The 15,798-nt window shown below is 35.3% G+C and overlaps 1 protein-coding gene across 7 annotated transcripts in view; it reads left to right on the top strand.

The window, feature by feature from the left end:
- The window catches only part of CCDC102B (coiled-coil domain containing 102B), a 286,189-nt gene extending 278,044 nt beyond the window's left edge, over positions 1-8,145 (top strand). For 5 of the 7 annotated variants that reach the window (XM_070512882.1, XM_070512883.1, XM_070512885.1 and 2 more), the window contains one exon: positions 4,856-6,320. In XM_070512882.1, coding sequence (XP_070368983.1) covers positions 4,856-4,859 — 4 coding nt within the window. In that variant the 3' untranslated portion in view covers positions 4,860-6,320. Of the gene's footprint in view, positions 1-4,855 lie in introns of all 7 variants that reach the window. The other 2 variants (XM_070512879.1, XM_014865138.3) reach the window with 2 other exon arrangements.
- Positions 8,146-15,798: the final 7,653 nt, after the last annotated feature.

Genomic DNA, 15,798 nt, shown 5'->3' with positions numbered 1-15,798 from the left:
ATACTACACAGATTCATATTTCTAACTTTTACATCAACAATAGGCACATCGGAGTTGGTGCTTAAGGAAAGTTCGAGTACAATAGTCATACAGCTCTTTACTTAAAAATTTGCAATATTATCTTAACATTATTATTGCCACATCTGTCAAGAACATTGTAGAACTCAAGCTGTAAAACTTACTTACGTAGTCAGATGTGAGGACAAAAATATTGATTCAATCACAGATGATTTTCTAGTAGCACAGTTGATGTTCCATGTTTACTTCTGGTTATTAAATTTCGGCAATTACTCATTTCTATGACATATCTAATTGACAACCTCAAATAGCAAAAATTAATGTGACATGGCATTCAAATTTTAAGAACATGTCTTCCATTTTTAGAAATTGTCACTTTGAAAAGTGTTGATAGTAAGTAAAAGGAAAGTACTATAAATTTGCAAATTTATAAATACATTTATAAATAAATAGTGGACCTACTTATGTAGTAAATTTGCACATTTATGAACAGGAAGTTGATGACAGAGTTTGCATTTTTAACACTAAGTAAAAAAGAAAGATCTCAGCGATGTGTACAAAACCTGAATTTCCCCTTTCGTGGAAAATAATGATAAGCTCATAAATGGAAGTGATTTGTCATATAACTCCCACAAAATTGTATTTTATTCAGCTTATCACTTTTTATCTCTTTATGGAAAATGTCAGCTATATTACAATATTTGTGCCTCATCTGTGTATTATAGAATTGGTGGTGCAGAAACAAAGAAAGGAATGTGATGATGGGTGGGTGAGAAAAAGAGGGAAGGGAGGAAAAATTAGCTAAGCTCCTTTTATTTAACCTCTTTAAAATAGTAAAATAAAAAATTAAAATCCACTAATACTATTAAATCTTCTGCTATATTATACCTCATTCCATTAAATGTACCCGAACTCTATTCTTTTAAAGACACTTTTTAGCAATGTTGGCTTTATTTATCAGATTTATTAAAGTTGAGTCTATTACTTCTGGGTGCATAAAAATAAATGCTTTCATCCATTTAAATCATATAGTCAAAGATTAAATGCAGTCACAGAATGTAAAATTTAGGGTTTTTCTATAGAATCTAAAATCTAGTGTATACTTTATTAATTTAAAAATATTAAATAAAGAAATATTTGAAATGTTGACTCAGCATTAATAAAATTTGCAGACGTAATTTCACAGATCCAAGAATTCCTACAAATATTTTCAATGAAGGGCCAGTGAGTGTCAGGTGGATTTTATTAGCACTATATTTGAAGATCTGATTAACACTGGTTAGGATACTAAGAGACTTTATCACATTAGGATATTAAAAGTTATGGATGGCCAGTTGATGTTTCTATTTAATTTCTGAAATTCGTTACTAATTAGTCATATATTGGAGAAACTTATTTAGATAGGATTCAATGCAAAGTACGTGTAGATACTTTGCTTCTTGTAAAAATATTATATTTTATTACTAATTTGTTCATTAAGTGGCAAAATTGGGATTCACCTTCAGGTCGCCTGACTCTGGAGTCCATACTCATAATGTCTTGATGTCTATTCTCTATCACCTCTCTCTGGACAGACAGACACACACACACTCTCTCTCTGTCTCTCTCTCCCTCTCTCTCTCATAGTCTCGTACATATGCTAAATATATACCTATATGCTAAATACATGATGATGAATATATTATAATCACAATTATGATGTCTGTGCAGATTTGAGCCACCCTTTTTTCACTAAAATTATGTTTTGCTATTTAAAAATATTTTTAAACACCATTTTAATGGTTCATAATATTCTAAGGTATACATATACTATTATTTGAAGTTATTCTCCTATTGTTAAACATTTTTTCTGCTTTAAAATCTTTAAATATTATTAGTACTATTGCAATAAACATCTGTGTGTATACACTTGTGTTCTAATTTCTCATTATTAACTTAAGAGACACTCCTGGAAAAATGAAAATTCTGCTTGGAAGGATGAAACAGCTAATAAATTATGGCACATATTATCAATAGTCTCTCAAGAAAAAGTGTCTTAATTTCCACTGAGATTAGGGCATTAGCCTTTGGTCTATCATATGGCATTCTCAAATAAACAAATACGTAATTGGCACCTTCTCTGTGGCAGACATTGTACTCTAACGAGGTCACGGACATTTGAGTATAACTGTGAGTGTGTGTATAGGGGGCAGGGCAGCAAAAAAGGGATGCAAATTGAACAAAATTATCTACTATTTTGAGCTCTCAATAGGAAACGTCAGGATACTGTATCGACTGTAGTGGGATGATTGAGGCTACTTTATGGCCTCTACGACTTGTCATAATATAAAGAGTATCATAGCTGAGAGCTATAGTTTGACCAGAAAATCTAAAGTGCTTCTAAATATTGTAAAGGGCTTCTATAAAGCCCTTCCAAGGATCTTTGTTTGGATAGGAGAAATTTCCTCTCCTACCAATAATTTGATAAATGTAGACTGCCCACTGAGATCGTCCTAGTTTCACTGCGAATTTTGTTCTTCCATCAATCATTCAGTTTCACCGAAGGACAAGCCTAAACTCATTAGATACTATTCAACCTCTCTTGCTTTTATTTTCTTCCCCTTCACTTTCTTCCCCTGTGCTTGGGTTCTTGCTAAAATATTCTACTGCTTTTCATTTTTAAATCTTTTCCACACCGCGGATAGTTTATGTATCTTGTGGTCTTACTCCAAATGATCATTGCGGTAGGTTTGCTGAGGACAAGAAGGACCAGAGGCTAACCCGACCTTTGTAGCTTACTGCATTCTTATTTCTTCCAGGCAGAGCCTCAGGGCCAGCTGGATTTGTAGAGATGTACTTACATAATTCTGATTTAATTTTTCTTAGGGAAATTATGCAAGTTCAGGAGCTCTACACCCTTTTACTGAAATAATTATTTTCAAATCCCCTGAAAGTGGTTACATAATTCAAGGGGAGTAAAACATTCATTGTGGGGCTAGTAAAATGCCCACCACAAAAATTCTTCGAAAAGTGATGTTTAATTTTTTTAATATGCTGCTTCTTCTGTAAAGGGAAATGGTGTTTATGTTCAGAATTATGAAGCAAGAAACTATTCTCGATACTTCCATACTAAGCTGGAAAAGGATATATGTGCTTTATCTATTTCCTTAAGTATACTATTGCAGTTTGACATTCTGATAGCTTTTGATTATGGGTGAGAATCTGCTCAACATATTTTAATTTCTTCAGAAGACAAGCTCCCATCTGTAAGGAAATTACATTGTGTCATGACTGAGCATAAAGAAATTATTTTTCAGGGAGGCAGAGAAAAAGAGAGAGAGAGGGAGGGAGAGAGAGAGAACCACAGAACTACAAAAAGAATCCAAGCCGTCTGAATCAAACCAAAGGAAAGAGTGCCTCGTGGGTGTCCCACTAGGACACAGGATCTCACTGTTAATGTTTATAAACTCATTTACTCAATCGTCCAGAATCAGCCATATTATTACTCAGCTTTTTCCTAGTTATATTGTCTTTGTCTAAAACATATAGGCTTAACACCAGAAATGTTTAAAGATCTTAACATTTCTCGAATCAACAGATACTACTTACTTAGAGTATTAAAAAAAATCCTAGTAACAAGATGAATAGGTTTTTCTTCAATCTAAAGTGAAGATGAAAACTAATTTTAAAAAGTTAGTATCATTAAAAATGTACATTTTTCCCTTGTTTTTGTTTGTTTCTATCCTGGGGTGATGGGGGGCACCAGCTAACACGAATTATATTGCATCCCATTTTCCATCTGCTTTTATTCCTGAAAATACATTTAGTCACCCCTCTAGATCTGTCTTCGTCTGTTCAGGCTCTTATAACAAATTACCACAGACTAGGTGGCTTATAAACAAAAAAATCTTTGTTACAGTTTTGGAGGCTGGAAGTCTGAGATCAGAATGCCAGCACCATGTGGAAAGGGCCCTCTTACCATGGCAGAGTTTTGTCTTTGTATCTCACGGTGGTGGAAGGGGCTAGGGAGCTCTCTGGCTGGGGTATCTTATGAGAGCACTGATCCTACTCACAAGGACTCTGCCCTCATGACCTAATGAGCTCCCGAAGGCCCCGCCTTCTAACACTATCACATTGGGCCTTAGGATTCCAACCTGTGATTTTGGGGAGACACAAGCACTTAGACCATAGCAGTATCCTCCCTAGATCCCTGCCTCTTTGCTCTCCTGCTGTCTCTCCTGGCAGCACCAGCATCCAGCAGAGTAGTATCACAAGGCTGCCCAGTGCTGTTTAAGGCATTTAAGGGTTTGGTTAGATGTAAGTAGCATTTGATAGAGGTTGAGATGCCAGAATTGTAGCTGAGCAGACTCCTGCTATGTTCTGACACTACTGCCTCAGCAGCTCTGCATTTCTTCTAGCAAAGCAGCAAGAAGCCACTGCAGCTCTGACAGAGTGCCCTGGCCCAACTTCTCACTCCTCCTTTACTCCTGTCTTTATGATGCATTCATAAATTCAAGTAATCTGGCTGTATGCATAAGATTATGCTTCGTTCTGACACATGATTTTAGACACAGCTAAAATCCAAAGTTAGGTACATTTATCCACAAAATATACAATTATGAATTAATATATTCAGTAATGTCTTTCAGGTTATTTGTGTGAGATTCGCTGTCAGAGAATATTTTCCAGATGGAGATAACCATTGTTCCTGTGACCACTTATATGCTAAAGCTACAGTGAAATTCAGTTTTTCCTTGACTCATGAAGGCAATAAAGGAAAGAAATGATATTTTTGTCTATTACTAATGTTTTGGCTTCCTGTGTATGTTAATGGTCATTTTTCTTTTTCTTATTTTAGATGATGCCTTCGCCTGTAAGACAGTCATCCTGCAAAGTTTAAAAGTGGAATAGAAAAGCTTAAATTCTGTTCATTTTGATTGTTACCTGGCTGTCATTGTCTGCCCTACGGAATTGTTACCTTCCTACATTCACTATTTTGTAAATCATGCGTGTCAAATAACGTTCTTCTATGCAAATATTTTACTCTTTTCAGACAACCTAAGCATTTAGGTGAAGTTTTGATCAATTACATGAGAGTTTTTCTAACTGTGTGCTTAATGATTTATGTTAGTGTCTCAATAATGAACTTTATTGTTACTATTTTATCTTGTTTTCTATCTTATTTTATGTAGGGTTCCATGGTTCTCTCGTATTTAATTATTCTAACCATTTTATTCTGCTCACGAAAGCAGATATTGTCTATTTCATATGGTATATCACATTTATATTTAAATGATTTTACATCGGTTCTCATATTGCTTTAAAAGCAGAATACGGTTAACTCTGTGTTTGATTTTATATATGTATATTGTTTAATCAATGGATAATATGGTTTCCATTTCTCTGCCTTCCCCCTGGATCACAGGATGCTGAGTTGAACTGACCCAGAGGTGTTTCTGGAAGTCGTGTCCAGCTACACATGCCAAATATAAACATAAAACTCACTGTATACTTATAATATTCTACAAGAAAGACTCACAAAAATCTTATTTATAAGTCAAGGTTTGGGAACAGAGTTTCATACTAGGAATTTGCCTGGTGACTAAGTTAGTCCTCTGTGTGCTTTTCACACGGGTCATAACTATGAAATGTCCATGCAGCAAGTTGACCTCATCATATAACTTTGCAACGGATTATTTTAAATAACTACCCTTATTTAATTCTTTCTGTGTGCTGTCCACTGAACTGGGTGGGTTTCATGGGGAGGGGTTATTATTGATGTTATGTAGACACACAAATTGAAGTACATACGTTTTGGAACTTGTCTGTTTATAGATGGGTAGAACGTAGCTGGACTGACTTTCAAGCTCATGTCTGCTGGATCCTACAGCCCATTTTCTATCCACTTGTTACACTAAATCCTGGGCTCTTGGATAAAGATTGCTATATTTGGAGGAGAATAGTGGGAAGTCTGCTGCTCAATTTTATTTTCATCAGAGATGCCCCTACGACATGGTAACCATTGAATTCAGTAAATCTACTTCTGCTTCAGAATATTTTATAGTTATTGCAAATACTTTGTCATAACTTTTGGTGAGAATTATACTTGGGATCTTAGCTGTGATTTTGTTTTTATTTTGCTTTTAAACCTATAAAATTATCATTTAACATTTAACTATACAAAATTTATACAGTCTTTCAGCACTAAGATTGCATAATTACTTCTGGCTTGAAATTTTAACTATTGCAATATACATAGCATAGATTTCATTTTCACTATTAGGGATTATAATAAATGGTATTTTATCATCCTTTACATTGTTAATCCTTGGTGTTTTATATTAATTTATACCACATTTAATTTTATTTTTGAAATTTCACGTTCTTTAGTATTTTTATATATGATCTTTTAAAAACATGGGGTTTTATCAAGGAAATTACATTAAAGGGAAATTTTTTAATAGAACTTAGCAAAAAATGTTAAATTTATATTCAGTTTACATTCTGCTTAAGTGTTTTCTTACAGAAGAAATTTTTGAAATCAGTGTATTTTTGTCCAGATAGAGAAGTTTGGGATTATTGTTGATAAAAAATTATGAGTAACTTTATTATTTACAGCATTATTTGTCATTTTTTAAGGAACATAAACCAAAGATTGCCTTGTTTATTCAAAATTGGACAAACTGACATTTTTTTCTGCAGGGGTATGATAGTAAAATATATATCAACATTCTTTTCCATTGGCCAAATATATGTCCTCTCTTCCCTATGGCAAACAGTGACCTGCTATTTTTGATACCAACGTGAAGTCTCTCTCAATGTTATCAGCACCCTCACATACATTAAAAAACAAAAACTCGGAAAGGTGGACATTTTTTTTTTTGTAAAGATGGGCACCTGGGCTAACAACTGTTGCTAATCTTCTTTTTTTTTTCTGCTTTATCTCCCCAACCTCCCCCCCGCCCCGCTCCCCCCACTGTACACAGCTGTATATCTTAGTTGCAGGTCCTTCCAGTTGTGGGATGTGGGACGCTGCCTCAAAGTGGCCTGACGAGCGGTGCCATGTCCGCGCCCAGGATCCGAACCCTGGGCTGCCGCAGCGGAGCACGCAAACCCAACCACTCGGCCACGGAGCCGGCCGCATGAAAGGTGGACATTTTTAAGCCACCATTTCACACTCACTTCTGTTTGGAAATGGTAAAAATTATTAACAGTTAAATTATTTGGGTAATATTAGGATTTCATTAAGCTTCTGGTTCTGTGACATACTGTCTCTAAGCACTCTTAGTGATGACCAAGACATTCTTAACCACATTTATTCTTCCCCCAGAAAAGACATAATGGGATTTTGCAGGATGGTGTTTTATGTATATCATATGTGACCATTCTGAGGGTCATATTTCCAAAAAAATAATTTTATAGAGTCATAGTCTTTATGCTCATAAAACCTAAATAAAACATAAAATAAAAACTCCAGGGGCCAGCCCCATGGCCCAGTGGTTAAGTTCGCATGCTCCACTTCAGCGTCCCAGAGTTTTGCTGGTTCAGATCCTAGGCATGGACATAGCACTGCTTATCAAGCCATGCTGAGGTGGCGTCCCACATGCCACAACTAGAAGGACCCACAGCTAAAGTATACAACTAGGTACTGGGAGGATTTGGGGAGAAAAAGGAAGATTGGCAACAGTTGTTAGCTCTGGTGTCAATCTTTAAAAAATTTTTAAAAATTAAAAAAAACTCTAAAGATTGTCCTAATAGTCTCACAACTGTACCACATTTTCTCTACTAAACTGAGGACGTACACTAAGCATAGATTAGAGAGTCCAACACATCTGGTTTATTATTTACGAGATGTGTGACTTGGAGAAGTGGATCTTAGCTCCTGCTTCCGTATCTATAACATGGATAGCATATCCACTACATCGAATTATTGAGAGTGAAATGCATAAAAATGTATAAAATTTAGCATAATTGCTAGGACATTGTAAGAACCCAATAAATTTTAGTTTGCTATTATTCTGAGGACAAGGACAACTCATATATCTCAGCCAAGAGCTGGTAAAAATATTTGATCTATTTTACGTAGTTACGATAGATAATGGCTTTTAAGGTTTTGACTTTTGGAATTTTCCCAAATAAATGTATTTTAAAGCATTCATGGTCTCTTATTGAATTTAATCCTATATTTATAAAACAATGTTTCTGTTTTTAAAATCAACTACCTATAGTGATCTGGCCAAACCATCGACTTATCTGTGCAGGTTTAATTCTTAATTCTATAAATAAAGAAACATACAAGGAGATAATTAAAATGAAATAGAACTCTTACTTACATGATTCATATAGCCAAGAGATATGTAAGCCTTCTATATCTACAAAAAAATCAGCATAGGTGACATAAGACGGTAAAGAATTAAAATCTAATTTGCATGAGCATTCTGTCCCCAGCTACTGTGTAAGCCATTATAGCTTTTCACAGCAGAAAACCTAAAAGTATGAAACAAAATCATTTGCATTTACCAGGTGCATTCTTGCTGAATCAGCCTGCTTGGTGTGATGCCAATTTCTACTGTTTCTCACTAAGGGAAAAAATATCCCTGAATAAAATGTTAGTAATGTTTAAAGGGAAATAACAACCTTAATTCAAATTTGAAAGCTGTGATTAAGAAAGATTTTGCCACAAAAATAAATAAAAATGAGAAAAGATAAATGTGAACTTTAACTAAATATACAACACTGAAATTATTTTTAACCAAAAGAGCCTATTATGGAGTTACTACATGCTGACAACACAAAAATAAATGAAACATGTTCTTTTTAGAGAAATTGTTCAGGAAAAGCTACATAATGAAAATGATATCTGGTTAGTTCTTTTGGGATGAGGAGGCAATCGCTAGGTAAGTAAGATTGCAAAAAGACATTTGAAATACAGGAAGTACATCAATTTGCTGGAAGAATGCATAGAATTGTGGAAAGATTTCAGACTGCAAAGTCAGAGTAGGCATGTTCTTTGACTGTTTGATCAGTTTCCTCATCTACAAAATTGGGTTAATGATAGGTGTCCATGCTACCACTAAAGAAGTAACAGCCAATATTGTAAATATTATCTTGGATTTTAGACAGATTTAATGGCTTAAAATATTAGCAGGAAATTTGGTGTCCTGTGTTCTACCAATCAACACATTTATTCCCTTAATAACTAGTTTTAAGGAGAAACAAATATTTTGGAGAAAGTCTGACCTACCTTGGAGTCTTGACTCCTCTTTTACTTGAGTGACTTAGAAATGGAACTTAAACAGTATTAAGCTTCAGCGTCCTCACCCTAAAAATGGAGAATAGTTTGGCCCATTGTCCCTTTTCAGTAAATGTTAGCTCTTATTAATGTTTAGAAAATTGTATTATTTGAGTGTGTAAATTAACAAATGTGCATCAATTCTGCCTCCATGTTGACTGTGAGAGTTTATGCCTGACTCTCACAAGCATGATATGAATAATGAGAATGGCTCATCAAAAAGACTTGGAAAAATGTTATCTGGAATCAGTAATTCAAAATCACTGAAATATCATAGTGTCACACCATATTCTAGATACTCATTTGAAGCATTCAAGGAGTTTGATAGTAGTAGAGAGGAGATATACAGGTGTGTAAGTTTCACAGTGCAGCAACTCTACTACAAGGCAGAATAAGAAGACATATCACAGAGAAATAGATTATTGTGTGTCAAATACGTGGAATGAGTGTTAGAGGAATTCAGCAACAAGATAATCTATACGAAATGGACAGTTTCAGAAAGGATACGTGGAAGAGGTGAGCTTGAGCTATGCACTTAAGCATCAAAGTTTTGGATAAATAAAAAGATGGGACCATTAGCAAAGACATGAAGAAAGAACACACAAGGCATGACAAGGCAACAGAAGATAGTTTCAGTGTGGTGCTTGGGAAATAGCAGGACATGCAATTGGTGAATAGGAAATTGAAGGCAGATGGTGGAGGTCATAGGTTATTCTGCTTCTAAGGGTGGGCTGAGAATCCCTCCAGAAGCTTGTGGGAAGGGAGAGGGGAGAAGCTTTCTCCAAAAATAGCAGGCTGGAATGGTTTACAGATCTACCCTAGTCCTAAAATATTAGAATGTTCATCCTCAGTTCTAGAAGCTGTGACTAATTCCTTTGAGATTTGGGGCTTTTTTGTACAAGATTCAGAAGTGCCCTTCTAGGTATTACCAGAAGCTACTTTACTGTTTGTTCAAATTTAAAGTTGTTCAGCTGGAAAAATGCAGCACGTATTCTCTCTCTTGGAAAGAAAATGAAGATATGATACTAAGCTGAAATCAGATTTCAAAAGGAAAGCATAACATAAAACGATTTTGAAATAAAATGTATCAAACTAATGCTCAGAAATAGTTTTCCTTTCATTTTTATGGCTCAGGAAAATTGTATGTACCAATTTCAAGTGTGAAATATTTATTAAGAAATGTCTTCATTTTGTTAATCCTGCCAAAGATAAGGATTCTCAGATTTGTCTTTCATGGTCTGGCCCACTCATGGTAAAAAGGGAACATGATGAATCAGTGGCCTTCATGTTTTCTTACTGAACGGAATGGAAAGAAGAAAGATTACCATCAGTTGTATCCCAAAGAAACAGTTCAGGGGTCAATTTACCAGTGTCACTGTAAGGAAGAAAGAGACAGGGAGACTGCAAGACACATGAGAACAAGGACCGCGTCATCTTGTTCATCATGGTTCATCCATTGATAAGCATGATGCCTGGCGCATAAGAAAGAAACAGTAAATGGAGGAGATGGCACAAGTGGAAGAGAAATCATAATCTCAAACTGATCTCTGAACATATAGTGTCTCTGTTGAATATGGAGGTTGCACAGAGGACTGATCAGATTAAGTTTCCTCTTTAATGGTAAAAAAAAAACAGCAAAGTGGAAGAACCATGGTGAGTAAGACTAATGAGAACTTCTCCCACAACTATGTCGTTATATATCTTTGTACCAGAAGAGACTCATACCCAGAAAGAGTAAACGAGTGCCTAAATTCCTGATATAGTATCTACCATGTGTTGAGAAGAGTGCCTGTCCCAGAGGAATCCCTCAAAACTATTACCTTAGGAAAGTGGTTTGATAGAGCTGGGGACTTGGGCTCAGGTCTCTGTTGAAGGCAGTCTTCTGTTAATCACCACTGCCTCTCCACCGTGGTTTACCCCTCCCTAAACCCAAATATGAACGATATCATTGAACGCAAAATGCTCTGGATTAAGGACTTCAAGATTAAGTTTCGGACCTATAAAGAAAATGAATGATATTTTCACTTGTCAATGTTCAAATTAGCATGTTCCATTGTCAGGAACACAGAACACACACAGACACACACACACACACACACGCACGCACTGTATTTATAGTCATCATCTGAATTGTTTGGGCAGATTCACTAGGATTAGGGGCAATATGACTCTGTGCGTATGTATTCTACACAGCATTTGAGGCTTGGGCATGTTGAGTTACCTCATGCCTTTTGGCACAGGGGACCAAAAAATGTATTAAGTTCTTTCATTTTTAAACAATACGAAAGTATGAGTTTGGTATTTTAAAATGATATGTACTGTTTTATGAAAGTGTCACCTTTTTGTTAAAAATGTCCACGCATAATTTTCCTGCTTGCTTTAAATGTGGTGTCCTAATTGAAAGCCTTTTGAAGTTAAATAAGCGTCAAATAGAGACTCAAAGAGTCTGTTATCACCAGGCAATAACCTGGATGTATTTTCTGTTCACATAGGACAGCTTTGTAAAAGCCTTAGCATTAAAGGATTTTATTCAAAGTGACAAAGGAAACATTAAAATTGCAACACAATTTCCTTTATCTTCTCTTATCTAAATGGGGACGGCATCTGCATCATGACGTTACTCACCCAGAGAAGAGGAAGTTAAAATGCTATGATTTCCGCAGGATGACCTTTCCTCGCAGTGTGTGCTTGGCTCAGAATCATAATTTGGTTACAGACATGTTGTTTAAAATATATGCAGCTGGAAATGAGCAGGAAATCCAATTTTTGAACATATACAATAAAACATACAATTTCCCTCTATTCCTTATTTTTATCTCCAAATATTTGAGCCAAAAGTTGCCAGAGCTTTTTCTGTATCTTTTCATAATTTCCCAAATATACGTTGTCTATTCTTCCAACTGGAGTAAATGATAAAAAAACAAAAGCAAACTGGTAAAGCCAACACTAAATAAAATAAATAAATGAACATATTCCTTCAACAGCTAAAATCTACTTTAAAAAACATTTGTGAAATGCCAATTTTAATAATTTTAATAGTCACTATTCCAACTTACAGATTATAATGGACTAATTGATGGCACTAAGAAAATAAGCAAAAGATACCTAACTCAACAACATCTCTCATAATAATGTACGTATATTAAAAAATACACTATATATGCAACAAAATTTTCCCTATAAATACTTAACAATTAATTAAATAAGTAAACAATTACAGTAGATTAAAGCTGTGTTTTGAGGTCCTGCTCAATATTTTATAATCAACCCAGAATTCTGCAGTTTGATACAAGTGCCAACGTCAGTGCAAAAAACGTTTATTGGCCACAATGTGTGGGAAACATCTGGATTGTGAGTACATCATAATACATTTAATTCATTAATTCATTCATCCTTCTATAACTATTTATTGCGAGACTACAATAAGCCAAGCATTTTTCTAGACACTAGGAAATGAACAGTGAACAAAGTGACAAATTTTGATGCTTTTGGAACTTATATTCTAGTGGAGATGGAAGATATATAAACAAATTTTCAGTAAAATGTGATAGAAATCTGCACAGAATACTGTGGACCTGAAATTATGTATTTTTTTATCCACAGGATATTTGTAAATGGAATACCATACATTTTCCAATACTAAGCTCTCTCCACCCCCAGATCTGTACAAACCGCGTGGCTGCAGAGCACATTCCTTCCCAGAGATTTAATTAAACAAAGTCATTATCTTGTGGTAAGAATCACCATATATTTGGGCATTAGTTGAATCAACAAATGAAGAATAACATTAAGCAATTTTATTTTATCCTTTGTATTTAAATATCTTCTATCTTATATAAATACAAGTGAAATAAATCAAATTAAGGAGCAGAAGCCAGTAAGAGTGGGAGTTGACAAAATACACATACGTGGGTGCACATGGCAGAAGATGTAATCAACAATTTAGGGGTTATTTTTCTCAGGTTATTTCCTTTTTCACAATAAGTGCAAATTGAAAACAATTGCAATATCAAAGTCTCTTTTTTTTTAAGTTGTTTCCTTATTTTTCTTATAATAGATATTTGATCCTTTAAAGCTCATTGCTATGTTGCAATATGTTTGGTAATATTTAAATTCATGTGAAATTAAATCACATTGCTCAAATTTTAATTATAGTTTAAACAATATTATTTTAACATTTAATATAACAAACACGATTTTTGGCAAACAAGATTGGCCCTGAGCTAACATCTGTTGCCAATCTTCCTCTTTTTTTTCTTTTTCCTCCCCAAAGCCCCAGTACATAGTTGTACATCCTAGTTGTAGGTCATTCTAGTTCTTCTGTGTGGGACGCCACCACAGCATGGCTTGACGAGCAGTACATAGGTCTGCACCCAGAATCCAAACTGGCGAACCCCAGGCCACTGAAGTGGAATGCACAAAATTAACCTCTTGGCCATGGGGCTGGCTCCAGAATCTGGTTTTTATATCTGGAGACGAACTTTATGAATTAACCCTATATTCTTTTGGGAATAAAACTATATATATGAAAGAATGGAGGAGCACTGTAAATATTTCAGTTATTTGCGCTTATTATCATGTTTCCATATATCCCTAGGTAAGAAAACATATTTTCCCCAGTTTTTCATAGTTTTCAGATTATGTATTTTTCCAATCACAAAATCCAATCTTATATTGCAATGCCCATTAAGCAGACACATATGCCTCTGATTTTAAATATACATAATGCTCCTAAATCAACATTTTCCCACATGGCTCTGTTATACTTTTAATAATGACAAATAATTTATCCCCACATAATTGATGTGATTTACTTATAAAAAGGTATCCTGTCTCAAGGCTTTGGTCCCAGGAGTACAAAATAAAGATTATAGAAAGAAAAACACATGGTACTTCTTGTGTGGCTAGAAGTCTTCCTTGTTACAATTAATTTAGCTAGCTTAATGAAAAAACAATATAATTTTTCATGTTTGCTCCTCCATCAGTAAATTCTGACTCAAATGATTTCAGAAAACTTTAACATGACAAAATTGAGCAATATATCAAATTTACTTTACTAACCCATATTTTAGGCCAGTTAAACCTCTGAGACACATTCTTTTTTCATTTTAGCTTTCTGTTGTACCCTAGAAATCTGAAAAATATGAAATGTGGTCTCGGTTGTACAGGTTTAGGACTGGGAAAGTTTAGCATCATGAGGGCTCAGTCAAGGGAGAGGAATTTAAAGGAAGGCTGCCACTTACAAGACTGTTACAGCCTCTAGGAGAGAGAGAGTCGTCTTCGGAAATTGGGTTCAGAAAATATTTAGGCGTTGAAATGCCCTGAACTCTATTACCACTGAATTGGGAGAGAGTGGGGAGAAAAAAGAAGGGAGAAGTCTGCATTAGGAATAATTCACCCATTTCACAATTGCACTACGTGAGTGTGTGTGTGTGTGTAAAGGGATACAAAAAGTAGAGCAAGTTTTTTCTTTTTTTTCTTCTTTTATCTCCCCAAATCCCCCCGGTACATAGTTGTATATCTTAGTTGCAGGTCCTTCTAGTTGTGGCACGTGGGATGCCGCCTCAACGTGGCCTGATGAGTGGTGCCATGTCCGCACCGGCAAAACCCTGGGCGGCCCCAGCGGAGCGCGCAAACTTAACCACTCAGCCGCGGGGCCGGCCCCTCTTCTTACTTTTAAAATAGTTACCTTAGAGTTATGTCGTTGACTGTTTTGTAGATTGTTATATTGAGAGGTCTATATATTTTGAACATAGATATTTTTCTTTTTGTTGTAATATAAAAATAAAACCCAACCCAAAATAGGAGATCTTAACTCCTTTCAGAGAAATAAAAAGAAAATCCACGTGTAAATCAATGACTGGTAAGTGGTATCCACGCTATAATGAGTGCCAGTAAATATTTTGCTTTTGTTTCATCGGTTGATTGGTTTAGGTCTGCAATATCTAACATAATAAGTTTGCTTTTATGTGCTCTTTTACAAAAAAAATGAAAACACATTGCTTTGATCTTCTTGTTTATATAGCACCTAACATGTATCGAAAACAGTTCAAAATATTCCTCTACGTTCCTTTGTGTTTAGAAAAGAGAATCGATTTTTGTATAAAGGGATGCTCTGAGGGAATCTCTATGCTATGAGAATGTTCTGGGAATTGTTTAAATGCTTAGAATTCACTGCTTAACACAGAAGCTCTTTGCCTTGATTACACAGAGATAATTACCTCTATTTCTTGTCCTTTTCTACTGCTAGTCTTTAAATGCATGTAATGTAGCAATGACTAGTGACACACAACAGTTTCCCTTTCCTTGTCATGCACTTACAATGGCGGTGGCAGTGGCTACATATAGGTCACTGTGTATGTAGACAAAAAATATCCGCTCGTCTGCCATGGGTATAGTATCTCCCATCACACAATGTCTCTCAGTGTCAGTGTGGAAATCAAAGGGTCTGTTGGTCCTGAGTCTGCGGCTTAGCTGTGTGATAGTCTGCTCCAGGCTCTGCTCAATAA

The sequence above is a fragment of the Equus asinus genome, chromosome 7 (assembly GCF_041296235.1).
Source record: "Equus asinus isolate D_3611 breed Donkey chromosome 7, EquAss-T2T_v2, whole genome shotgun sequence".
Lineage (NCBI taxonomy): Eukaryota > Metazoa > Chordata > Mammalia > Perissodactyla > Equidae > Equus > Equus asinus.
This window is presented reverse-complemented; position numbering and strand designations above follow the sequence as displayed.